Genomic DNA, 12,805 nt, shown 5'->3' with positions numbered 1-12,805 from the left:
TTAGCAAGAATGTTGCAAACAATTCAACGTTTTTCTCGTTCTTTTCAGCCGATGGCATGACCTATTCGTTTGGTATATTCTACAAGGAGTTCCTAACCTACTTTGGGGAAGGAAACGGCAAGACCGCTTGGATCGTGTCCGTCCTAATCGGGATGTCGCTCTGTTCAGGTAATTATATGTGTTAATTTTCTAATAAAGTAATCATCCATTTTTATTACAAAGTAAGAAACATAGTCACTTTAAGCTCTGTGCTTTTGTATTCATATAGTATCTTTTAAATGACTTAATGTAATGTTGCGGGTTCTATGATTCAAGAGGAAAATATATCAGATTAAAAGTGTTTATTCAAGTTTCAAAATATTTCTTCCTTCACTCCTGGATATCCATTCTCCGTCTGTCACAAAATTATATTGACAACAAACTTTTTAGCTAATTTAAACATTAGAAAAGTATAATGAAAGAAGTTTGCAAAACAAGAATAAATTATGTGAGTATTCGAAATGTTTCTGTTATTTCCTTCTTTTTATTCTAATTCAGAATATTAAATTATTTGTATTCATCTAAAATCTACAAAATGTCGAGAACGATTTATAGGAAAAGGAAATCCTTGATAAGTGGATTTGTTCGATCTATTTGAGAATTTTCCAATATTTGCTGAACAGATGATTTTATTTTTGGAGAAGGTACAAATTGAAAACAAATCGAATACACGCTCTAATTTCACTTTGGAATTTTTCTTACTTATTTTCCTTACTATACAAACAATAAATACATACACATTAGTCACGTCTACATCCCTTAAGGGGTAGATAGAGCCAACAATCCCAATGAGACCGAAAGGCCACGTTCAGCTAAATGGCTTCATGATGGAATTGAGACTCAAATAGTGACAGGTTGCTAGCCCTATAGCCTATAAGAGGAATCTTAAGTTTATAAGCTTAAGAGAATCTCAAGTTTAGTTGACTTTAATATAAAAAATTAAGTTATATGATCTATTCTTTTGATTGAGCAAACTATAACTTCTTTATTTCCATTGATAGTTTTACTGATATCCCTTTTCAAATTTTTCAGGGCCCATATCAAGTTCCTTCGTTAATCGGTGGGGCTGTCGTGCTGTGACAATTTCTGGAGCAGTTCTAGCATCAGCGTTTGTGGTGGTCTCTGCTTACGCTAATGACGTCTTGACCCTCATCATCACCATCGGTTTTTTCACTGGTTTTGGTTTTGGCCTGATGTACCTGCCTGCCATTGTCAGCGTTACTGTTTGGTTCGAAAAAAAAAGAAGTCTTGCTACTGGTAAGTTGACTATTATAATGACAGAAAAGTGGCAATAATACTCTACGTTTTAAGATTAATTTGAATTCATAACCGCAATCATAAAAATTATTATATTATTAGGTAAGTTAATATGAAAGTATAAGTAATGAAATGAAAATTTATTAGGTATGATTTTTCTCATTTATCATCATCGTACTCTTGGCGTTAGTCTCGCGGTGACATCCTTACCTCTCCGTAGAGAAGCTCAAGTTTTGACCACGTTCCTGGATTGGGTAAGATTGGTATATACATTAGCGTATACACAATTTGAATCGTGTTACAGATTTACATTACTTAGTGTATTTTTCTTGTTTATTCCCTGTGTCTATTATAAGACAATAATTTGTTAGCTGGTTCGGTTTTATTTAAATGATAAAAAAATCCAAATTATTTTTTCAGGCATTGCAGTATGTGGATCTGGCCTCGGAACATTTTTGTTTCCCCCTATTACGGAAGCACTTATTGAAGCTTATGGATGGCGGGGAGCAATGGCCATCATCGGGATCTTCATTCTCAACTGTGTTCCTCTGGGCTTGCTGTTTCGACCTGTTCCTCAACGAAGTCAAACATCCGTATCTGAGCCTATGCTTCCAAAATCAAACAATATTCCACTGATAAGATCCCAAAGTACAGAAAATGTTAAAAGAACCAACGCGAACGGTCACAGTGAAGAAACCGACACAGCAAGACTAACACTTTCTCAACCAGCACTTAACAAACCACAGGAACATAGACGCTCAAGACACGGTAGCGGTATCATGGAGAGACCTGATGTATTATATCAAGGGAGCATGAGCAGTTTATCAAAACACAGAGCATCATCACCAGAAAGAATACAAGCTCGCCCAGATCTTAACCCAGAAACGAAAAACAATACATGCGAATGGTTGCCATGTTCCGAAGAGTTCAAAAAAGCACTTTCTACAATGCTCGATTTCTCTTTGCTCGTAGATCCTATTTTCATTTTATTTGCACTATCGAATTTCTTGACCAGCATTGGTTTCTATATTCCATTCGTTTACATCGTACCCATGAGTGAGAAATTAGGTGTTACAAATTCTGCTTATTTAATTTCAATTATGGGGGCTGCAAACTTGTTTGGAAGAATTTTCCTAGGATTTATTAGTGACAAACCTTGGGTTAACCGATTGACAGCGTACAATGTGTGCCTCATCATTGCTGGCATTAGTGAGTAATACCTTTTATGTAATCTTAGTTCAATTTATATGTACTCATAATAAATTGAACCAACTAAAATGGATGTGTAATTATTTCAGGTACTGGAATAACGATGGTGTGCTGGGAGTTTTGGGGTTTTGCAATTTACTCGACAATATTTGGATTTACGATTGGTGCATACGTCGGTCTCACATCTGTGGTGCTAGTTGATTTACTGGGGTTGGATAAACTCACGAATGCTTTCGGCCTTTTACTACTTTTCCAAGGCATAGCGTCACTTGTTGGATCACCTCTTGCAGGTATTTTCAAATGAAAATAACACATATAAAACAGAAAGCTTACTGACTGATCTATCAACGCACTCCCCAATCTGCTGGACCGATAGAGTTGAAATTTGGCATACTAAATGATGTAGACATCCGCAAAGAAAGGATTTCCGAAATTCGCGCAAGAATGGAAAGCGAATGCCGAGGGCGTACTCTTCTTTCAAGTATATTTAATTTTCATTTCACTTCTCTATTTCAGGTTGGCTTTTCGACACGACGCAGTCCTACGCGCCAGGGTTCTACCTGGCTGGAGGCACGATAGGAATAAGCGGACTTATCCTTTTCCTTGTGCCCTGCTTGGAGCGGCGGAACAACATCAGATGGGCTGAAGATACAGCCATGGAACAAATTTAGCAGAAACAGTTCCGAGGGACTAATGAGTACCCGGTTATTATACTCAACAGTCCCTCCACATCACCTTGTCCTTCTTCCGATTCGGACACGTTTAGCAACAGGGTAAAAAATATTACAATAATAGATGAGGATACTTTTTATATCAATGAAAATAATAAATACGATCTTGTAAATAATCAAAAGCAGTGTGAATGGGAACGCTATGATGAAATCCATCAAACTCATTCCAGAGAAAGTGAGGTTGCATATAGTTACAATTTCTAGTGATAAATGGTGCAATTGGCTAGTTTAACGGAAAGTACCGATGGTCCTACTTTGTCTTCAGTACCGAAAATTTATTCTAATTAAACTATTAAGTATATAAGACATATTTATCTATATAATTTATAAGGGAAAGTCTCCTGCAATAAACTCATATAGTTTATTTGAGAAGACTTTCCGTGATAGTTTTGTAAAAATGCATGTCCCTCTAATCACCTTTACAGAAAATAGTAAATTATCTATTAGAGGGCTATGCGTTTCGATTTTAAACTATCAATACATATTTTAAAGCACTGTCGCATTAAATGACATTGTTCTGGGTTATTTCTGTACAAATGAATTACTACACACAGAAAAGGTGATAATTATTTTAAATGCTCTATGTTAAATATATTGTGTGATCCATGAATGCCGCACTTATCTAGTTTTGTATCACATAGTTTTTATCAGGTGCCATAACATGTATATTACGACTGTAACACATAATTGTGTATAAAACTTATAAGTATGTTGATTTTGTGAGTGAGTGTGTGTTTATTAATGGTGTGTCAAGTGTGTCTATTAATGGCCTTAATGTGGACCAAACAAAAGATAGCGTTTGTGGTCCAAACGACTATCTAAAGCATAATCTAATGCAATTGTGATTTATTAGGAAATACATCGATTATTTTAATTTCATAATAATTATCTACTTTATTTTTGCAGTTAATTAGATGAAAAATATCTTCCACGTTGTGTTCAGTAGTGATATATTTATCGTCTGATTGTTTTGCCGGGATTATGTTAGAACTACGATGTAAATACTTGGACTGATGTACATAGGTAAACATTGTACAATATCATTATACACGGACTGTGCTGAATCGCTAACTAATATCTTCGTACAAATCTTTGTCTCTTTTATTATATTGTTGAATTCTTGCGCATCTAATGCGATCTGTACAATGATGTTATTACGCATAAGTAAGTATACCTAAATTAAACATATTGGAATTGAATAAAGATTTCGTGTTTTTATTATTAAAAGATAGCTTAATTATAGGGGAAGTAGCTTGTCTAGCCTTAAACTCGATAAATTATCAAGATAAAAATCTCATTTTCTATTCAAAAAAAATCACAAGTATAATATAAACATAGTATAAAATAAAACAAAAAGAAATATTTTTATTATTTATTTCGACTGCAAGCGACATCAATCTACGCGAATTATTATCAAAACTTAGACGTAATTTATGACGGCATGAAAACAAGATTAGTCGTTCGTTATAGTGTCGTCATTTTAATTAAGTTCAAATCACACTACAACCTTTCTATTAACTATTTATCTTATCAAAAATACTACTCGTATATAGGCCTTTGGTAGTGTGATCTAAACCAACCTTATTCTAACCTTAAACGAAGTGTTATGACATTATTTTAATTAGGTTCAAACCACACTACATACATTCTTACATTTAACACTTTTCATTATCAAAAATATTTGACCTTTCGCCAAGCTGTCTGGTCCTTTGGTAGTGTGACCTCAACCTACCTTAACCTAATCGTATACGTCACTACAATTTGTACAGCAGTATGAACCTCCATAACCTATAGTCCCGCGCTAGTGGGTGGATCTACAGCAAAAAGGATTACCAGTAGATCCACAAGATAACGTGGAACCATGGTTAAAGCACTTTTGATAAAATCATATGACGGCACAATAAGAAGTTCATCAAATCTTGATGGGATTTTTATCATGCCTCAATCTTGTAAGTAAAAAGGGCCTGGCCCAAATGATGTTTAAGAGCGTTTACCCCTTTAAACAGTAGTTTTACTTGAAAAATACTGTTTATGAGCTACAAGTAGGTGAACGCTAAAAAACCGGCCAAGTGTGAGTTTGACTCGCGCACGAAGTGTTCCTTTTACTTCTTCTCTTCTTCTTATTTCTCTTTTAAAGAGAACATTATCACGTTTGTTACTTAATATATATTTTTTTATTCACGTTTTTATCTCTTTATACCTTGAGTTTTAAAAACCCAACAACGCCATCTAGCGTAATTCGATAGAACTACAATGCGGACAATTCATATTACGTTTCTCCTAATAAATTCAGAAATTAATAAAATTGTACTGTCGATAGATAAAATAAGTTTGTTTTATAGGAGCCCCTTTATTATATATTCAAGTAAATATTCTGTAGACATTTTAAGACGAAGAAACACGTTTATTGTGTGGACACGACGCTTAATTTTGTTTTTAGTGTTTGTTGTTATACCGGCAACGGAAATACATTATAAAAAACAGCCTTCTAGCTATCGCTGTTTATGAGATACATCCTGGTGACAGACAGACGGTCAGACAAACAGAGTAGGCTTAGTAATAGGGTTCCGATTTTATGTTTTAGGTACAGAACCCTAAAAAACACTTGAACTTCTTAAATAACAGTTACTGCTTTTTCTTTCCCCTTTCCTTCTCGATTTCATTCATTCTTTGTTTTTCTTCTTTTTCGGCTTCTTTATCAGCGAGTTCTGCTGCCGTTTTAGCAGATGACCGTAAATTTATCATGTTATGGCGAACATTTTCATCCACATACATAAGCGTCAAGACCATGACTGCTGGTGATATCTGTAATTTAAAGATTAATTAATTAACCTAAATATACCTTTAGTAGTAAAGATTCTTTACTTCTTTTCTTGCTAAGTTTAGCTTTTAGACGTTGCATCGTCATTTATCAATGATCCCTCTTATGTTGTCCCATGAGAATTATCCACGAGGAATAAGAACACCATTCTGATCCGAGTTCGCTAGTAGGTCATTTGGTATTTTTTTTTTGTTCCATCCCTACGTTTACCTGTACCATTATCAAGTACCAGTGATACGCAAATCAAACTAGATGAAGTATTTTAGTCTTAACTATGGCCACTACATCTATTATACCTAAGTTTGACGAGCGTGACGTAAGTAATCTGCATATTAATATCTTACCCAATAAAGCCACATCGCCAATGAAATTGGTGTTCCAAAGCCTACCATAGAGTCTATGATTTCGGATTTCTCATAGAACAGCTGGCCAAATACAACGTAGCCTCTTATCAAAGCCAGTGGCGCCCAAAATATCAAGGTGGCTACCGTTATTGACATTATGTTCTGAAATAAAGACAGAAACCGTTATTTAAAACTAAATTATATTGTGTAATTGCTGTGGGGTTTCTGCCAACTTTAGAATAGGACCACTCCATATCTTTACATAATGTCGTAAAAAGCGACTTAAGGAGTAACTAATAAACTTGAGATTTTCCTTGTAAACGATGGGTTAGCCACTTGTCACTTGTACTGTAGCCACTATAGCCTTTTAGTCTTTTCAAGACTGTTCTCTAGCGGGGTAGACCGCCAGGACGATAGACTAATTGATTACATAAGTTCTCTGAGTATTTAGCTCAACATTGTAAGTTGGGGCAAAAATCTATAAATAATCAACATTATACTTTAATCTACATTTTATTGCTTATTGTGAACTGCAATATGGAAAATTTTCATATGTGTGTAATTGGCTGACTCAATTTTTGAACTCACCCTAGTAAAAGTCAATCGTTTGCCAGCTTCTTTGTCAGTGCACACGTTCTTATCCAGGTAGTAAGCTCGGGCCAACATTCCCATCCTGTACAAATAATAATAGAAATTCTTATATAGATAGTATTACAAAATAGAACAAGGTAGAAACGTGAAGAAATTAGCTTATTTAGAACATTTATAATTTAACATAACAAAAGAGAACCTGAACAGATAAAGTGCAGCAATTACTCTAAATCCATACTAAAAAAACTAGATAATTTGCAAAAGTGAAGCTATCTCCACTCCTATGTATGTGTCTTTAAATGTATAACTTCATAAACTAACATAAATGTCAAAATGACTTTTTGTATGACCGTCTTTCGCGTCAAACCCACTGAAAAGATCTCCAAGAAATTAGTCATAGGATACTTTTCACACAGGTGAAGCGGCGAGCAGAAGCTAGTAGGTAATAAATAAATCTTAATCAAAATAAACTTACATCAGAACAGCTGGCTTGATACTCCTCATGAAGAATAAAATCAACACGATATAACGTTGGTGGTCTGTCGGCAGCATCATCTCATAGGTACAAGTGGTGCACGAGAAGTCGTAGTCGACGGTGCCGCCAAAGCCGAGCATGGGAATGTAGGTGTAGCCGATGGCAAACATTATGGTACTGACGATGTATAAGGTGGGAAACCGTGGGTCCAATGGCCAGCCTTAAAAAATGTTGGAAGTTTCAGGTTTGGTGGTTATTAACCATTAAGTCCATTGCTAGTGACGAGAGGTGAGTTTAGATTGTACATAAGTAACAGAAAATGTTTTAAACACGTTTTTACAACACAGCGACGCAAATTGAACGTTTTTACGGCCACACACATACGTATGAAAAACCTTTTCTGCGACTCATGACTAAAAAATTTTTAACTTTAATTAAGTCGAGCTTCACCCTTCATCTTACTTCTATTTTTATATTTGAGTTACCGTAAGCTGCGTAGCGGGCCATCACGTATCTTGCGACGCAGACGTGGGTTAAAGCCTCGATCTCCAAAACAGAGAAGAAACAATCGTGATATCCGAACATGACGCAGGACAACATGTTTGACTTAAACAAACTGAAACATAAAAAAAACAACAAGTTGTTTTTCAAAACAATAAAACTTCAGATTTGATAAAAAGACGACATTTGTCACATTTTTATCTCTTACAGAGTAGACAGAGCGCAGAGGCTTGAAAAGATCGTAAAGCCTCGAAAGGTCACGTACAGCTTATTAAGATTCAGGTGGTGACAGATTGCTAAGCCTATCTAGTTAAGTTTTTAAGCCTACTAGCCGCCCGGCACAACTTCTTCTGTTGTTTATGTTCATAGGCTATTACACCCGCATATTGTGTACCTTTCTAATGGTGAAAGATTGTCATGATCTGTTCAATATTTCCGAAGTTTATTAAGTCAAATATTTAGACTTTTCAACACACAAAGTTACGAAATTTACTTCGGTATAATATTAATATTGATAAGTTTAATGTTACCTATCCAAATACCGGAATGAAGGTAGTCCAGCTATTCCATCTGCCACTTTTCGCAAGCACGAGGTGACGGTGAATAGAGCCAGGTTGCGGTAGTTCTCGTCCTTCCACAGTATCGTTAGCATCAAGGCCAAGTTCAACCAAAGAGTAAGAACTTGCGAAAATACGCCTGTAATGTTTGCATATGAGAAAGTACATATAATAGGTACATACAAGTGATATAAGGGTGAATACATTAAATCGCGCCTTTTTCCCCGGAGTGATGGCAAAATCATTGATAATCTTCCAATCATACAAGTGCCACAGAATTCAACACTATAACTGCCATAAAGTTTTAGAAAATTTTCTAACACATAAATAAAAGCAGTCCTCCTGTCCCTACGCGCAACAAGTGCTACAAGCAAAAATGTAAGATAAAGATAAAGTTAATTATTAATCATCATCTTTGATTACTAATCATTATATTTATTTCAAAAAATATATTTATAATTGGACAATCTTACCTGTAAATAAAAGTCCATGTTGATATGAATTTCTTTCGTCGTCGTTAAATGTGTCAATCCAAACGCAATTCCCAATGGGGAGAGGCTCGGGTCCCAAAAAGGCCTGAAAAATCAGGCTCGCCATGATGACAAAAGTCAAATGACGAGACTGTTCGCAAGAACGGAGCCTTGGGGAATAAATAAACGGAGGTCCCGGCTGCAGCTGCACGCGCCTGCGTACACGGCACCCGACAGGATGCACTCGTCCTAGTTACTCATTTCTGTCCACTTTAAAACATCTCAGATTGCACATTGAAAAGACTTGGACAATTCGGTCTCGCTCTAATAAGTTCTTTTGTTCTAAACGTTTTGTTAAAACCAGACTTAAAACAAAAGTGACAAATGTAACATAGATGCTATGAACTATGTTCCAAAGTTATAACATAGGAACAAACTTTAGAAATTCTATATAGCGATGGCGATCAATAAGGTCTGAGCTGATTTCCGGGCTAGGGCCCAGCACTGTCGGCGTACACTCACACAGTTCAACGTGTTTGTTGTATGCATCTCCCTGGTGATGCACTATATCGAAGTACATATATTTCAATTTGCAGTAACGATCGCTGATACAGATACTGCTGCGCAGTTGTCAATTGAAATTTCTGTTGCTAAGAAGCTTCGCTTAAACATTGCAAGGTTAAAAGATGAATAAAACAGAACATGATATATTTTTTCAATTAATTAGTTGGTAATAGTTTAGGTACTCACGTTAAGTTGCTGTAAATAACTAATATCATAACATCTAAATAATTTCAGCAGTCTTTCCGCTCGCTCGCTAAACAAACGCTTTTAAAGTAAAAAAACTTGATGAAATGCAAATGAAAAGTTTAATTTTTTTTTTTTGGAAACATTAATACATGAAATCTATGAATTTTTTTCAATTTCATTTCATTGTAAATCACCATAAATTTATCCAACCTTTGGCCCGATAGGATCTTCGAGATTCTCCTTCATCTTGCCATTCGTGAGGTCTTTGAACCTCAGTATGGTAATCCATTCAAACCTTTCCACTTGAACTAAGCTCTATTAAACCGCTTCGCTCTCTCGGGAGGAAGAAGGGCGTAATGTTTCCGCATTCGGCCAAGCAGTGCCGCGCGGAGCCTTTCGTCGGAGACTAGGTAACAAAGAACTGGAATGCTTGTTGCGGCCTGAAAAAGGTACAATATTGTTAAATCATTTACACAGGTTTTAAACATAATCGTGTATTGTTTTACATAAACGTTTGTATGTTTATTCTTCCATGCAACATTTTAAATAGAATTTATTCAACTTTAAACCTTGTTCATATCCAAGCTCAATTTTCACTATTTTAAATGCGATGCGAATATCTGTTTGTTAAGCTTTTATGACTAAATTAAATAAGTTAAGTGAGAAAGGTTAAACGAGAAAAGAAAGAGAGAAAAAATATTTATGAAAATTCTCGTGGAAGCAAGAATAATGCTTTAATAAGAACTATCATGTTCTTGATAAAATTAAAATTTAATTATAATAAAATTTACCTCAGAAGCTATGGATGCAATCAAAGCGAGGACTGGAGGAACATGAGGTCGATATCCATAAATCAACAGAGGCACCCACTGCCAGCCAATTAAGACCGCTGAAGGAATCCAAAACGCCAAAGTAGCCACGGCTAATGCATGAACACTCTGTAGAATGCGAATAATGAAATGGTGATTCTGTATGTAAACTTCAATTACAACGGGATCGGAGTATACTGTACCTAAACAATATTGAATTTTTGGCACTATTTTAAATGATTTTTGAGACTGAAAGACTTCAAAGTTTACTTCAGTAAGACCTATGGAATCATTAAGACAGAATATAACATAGCATAATGTTATTAGTTTCTTTTTTATATTACCAGGCTAAAATAAATGTTGGGAAAACAAACGTTACCCTTGTAAGTCGTTTCTGCTCTCTTTGTATCTCATTTCGATAAAAGATTTGTTCTAATCGGACTGCTTTTCCCATGTAATAAAATCTGTAAATTAAAACAAATCTTACATATTTAGACATAAATTGTTTATAACACAAAATAATAATAAATGAGTCTTACATTGCTACAACTGGCAGAACTCCACATATAAGGACGTAAGGGATGCAGAAACCTATTTGTTTCAATCCTGAAGCCAAAGATGGCCATAGGAGTGAGCAAATTGTTCCAGTGGAGTCACAAGAGTATACACCGTATCCAAAAAGAGGAGGTGTAGCAAATACTAATGAAATTACCCAACACACTCCAGCCAAAATCCAATAAATCCGTAAGTAAAGGGATTTCTCTGAAACAATGAAAATACTATCTTATACATATTAAGATATGCATAACACAAAAGTTACATTTCTATCAAGCGCTTACCATGTCTGTAAAACTTTGCTTGAATATATCTTTCCAAAACTAAGGTCAGGATTGCAAACATTTGAAAGACACCAAAAAATTGATTTAGAAAAGCGAAGAGCTGACAGCACGCTGTTCCAAATAACCATCTTAAACAAAAAAGAATTAACATTGACTACAAATTACGCGTTATTCAACTATATCTATGTATACGTTACGTTAACTCTACTATACTATAATTTATACCACCAAAAATTTTCTACTGCAAGATAAATTATACAACATTATGACTTTTCCGCAAAAATCAATACTCATAATATTACTTTAGGTCATAAATACCTTTTTGCTATAGCAGATGCTCCCGAAAATGGGAACCCCAGTAGATTCCTACCAAGTGATGCGGAGCAAAGATTGAGAACCAATATGTGACTCTTGAAAAAGATCAGGTGACTGTGGACGAATGTGGCAAAAAGCCAGCTGTTTAGCAGCACCCCAAATACTCCTGTCAACATAACAACATATTATAGCAATATCTCGAAGGTTGCTTTTTCGAAATTAAACAAGTTTTTCAGAATGACTTTTTAAGTAAGCACTTCAGCATCATTAATTAATGTTCACGACACTATTTGAGCTTCATGATCTTCATATGAAATAGAAAGGAAAACCAACAATTGTCACTTATTCTTATGTAATTCACAAACACCGACCTCCAAATCTCTTTATACACCTAGATTTTCGTAATAACGAAACAGAATGACTAACCAAATAAAATGAGGCAGACGCCCAACAGAATTTTGTAGGAGCTATCGAAATAATACCAGGGACAATCATCTTCCAGATAATCGTACAAACTTTGCATGGTCACAGTCCAATCATTGATCATTGATGCACCGAATTTGCTACCGGAATTTTCGCATTTAGCTGAGCAGTGGCGTCCACGTTAGTCAAGATATCGTGAAGACTGGACAGGTTGTCGACCAGGCTAGGATTTTACAAAAGAATGGTTTCAAGTTACGGGTTAAATCCTCTTTGTCTGAAGCATTGGGGGCGTGAATTGTACTTAATAGTGAATTGAGAAGAGGATTTTACCTAGTTAAAGCCCTGTTTTCAATGCAAGTGGACGCTGGACACCGTAATATAACGGTTGTGGGTGCAACTGGAAATACGCAAAAATGAGTTCGAGAGAAAGCCCACTTTCTAATCCTACTTCCTGCTGGTTCCGATCTCACAAAATATAGCATTCTAATTTGTATGCTCAATTGTTTCATTTATTTTTGGCTATAGCAGAACCAGGACTTTCCTAGTTCCGCTAACACAAAAAGATAAGACTACATACAGCAGTTCTTTTACGGTCGTGTCGGTCCGAAAAGCCTTTCTGTTTTCTATGTAGAAGAAATTATTGTATGATAAAAGGCAATTATGTAATGCACCAA

General features: G+C 35.4%; 3 protein-coding genes across 3 annotated transcripts in view; 1 reads left to right on the top strand and 2 right to left on the bottom strand.

The window, feature by feature from the left end:
* The window catches only part of LOC106129051 (monocarboxylate transporter 12), a 29,524-nt gene extending 25,085 nt beyond the window's left edge, over window positions 1–4,439 (top strand). The window contains exons 3-7 of the mRNA XM_013327488.2: window positions 49–168; window positions 1,072–1,296; window positions 1,717–2,505; window positions 2,595–2,795; window positions 3,022–4,439. Coding sequence (XP_013182942.2) covers window positions 49–168; window positions 1,072–1,296; window positions 1,717–2,505; window positions 2,595–2,795; window positions 3,022–3,176 — 1,490 coding nt within the window. The 3' untranslated portion in view covers window positions 3,177–4,439. The remainder of the gene's footprint in view (window positions 1–48; window positions 169–1,071; window positions 1,297–1,716; window positions 2,506–2,594; window positions 2,796–3,021) is intronic.
* A 1,374-nt stretch (window positions 4,440–5,813) lies between these two features.
* On the bottom strand, window positions 5,814–9,170 carry LOC106143588 (uncharacterized). Its single transcript, XM_060954389.1, has 7 exons — window positions 8,999–9,170; window positions 8,499–8,664; window positions 7,953–8,083; window positions 7,468–7,687; window positions 6,990–7,074; window positions 6,402–6,563; window positions 5,814–6,041 (listed from the first exon to the last, which is right to left on the bottom strand). The coding sequence occupies exons 1-7, from the start codon at window positions 9,120–9,122 to the stop codon at window positions 5,862–5,864; spliced, it is 1,068 nt and encodes a 355-aa protein (XP_060810372.1). The 5' UTR covers window positions 9,123–9,170; the 3' UTR covers window positions 5,814–5,861.
* Window positions 9,171–10,014: 844 nt separating this feature from the next.
* On the bottom strand, window positions 10,015–12,567 carry LOC106129017 (visual pigment-like receptor peropsin). Its single transcript, XM_013327443.2, has 7 exons — window positions 12,135–12,567; window positions 11,712–11,874; window positions 11,394–11,521; window positions 11,094–11,316; window positions 10,934–11,018; window positions 10,537–10,683; window positions 10,015–10,185 (listed from the first exon to the last, which is right to left on the bottom strand). Exons 1-7 carry the CDS (start codon window positions 12,253–12,255, stop codon window positions 10,054–10,056), a joined length of 999 nt encoding a protein of 332 aa, XP_013182897.2. The 5' UTR covers window positions 12,256–12,567; the 3' UTR covers window positions 10,015–10,053.
* Window positions 12,568–12,805: the final 238 nt, after the last annotated feature.

This window comes from Amyelois transitella, chromosome 2, assembly GCF_032362555.1.
Source record: "Amyelois transitella isolate CPQ chromosome 2, ilAmyTran1.1, whole genome shotgun sequence".
Taxonomy (NCBI): Eukaryota; Metazoa; Arthropoda; class Insecta; order Lepidoptera; family Pyralidae; genus Amyelois; species Amyelois transitella.
Note: the sequence above shows the minus strand (reverse complement) of the source record. Positions and strands in the feature narration are given on the sequence as shown.

Coding starts and splice junctions, on each gene's coding strand:
- LOC106143588 (XM_060954389.1), bottom strand. CDS start 9,122: ATGGCGAGCCTGATTTTTCAGGCCTTTTTGGGACCCGAGCCTCTCCCC. Junction 7,075..7,467: donor ATCAAGCCAGCTGTTCTGAT/GTAAGTTTATTT, acceptor TTATTTGTACAG/GATGGGAATGTTGGCCCGAG. Junction 6,042..6,401: donor TGGCGATGTGGCTTTATTGG/GTAAGATATTAA, acceptor TTTAAATTACAG/ATATCACCAGCAGTCATGGT.
- LOC106129017 (XM_013327443.2), bottom strand. CDS start 12,255: ATGATCAATGATTGGACTGTGACCATGCAAAGTTTGTACGATTATCTG. Junction 11,522..11,711: donor GCATCTGCTATAGCAAAAAG/GTATTTATGACC, acceptor TTTTTGTTTAAG/ATGGTTATTTGGAACAGCGT. Junction 11,317..11,393: donor AGCAAAGTTTTACAGACATG/GTAAGCGCTTGA, acceptor TCATTGTTTCAG/AGAAATCCCTTTACTTACGG.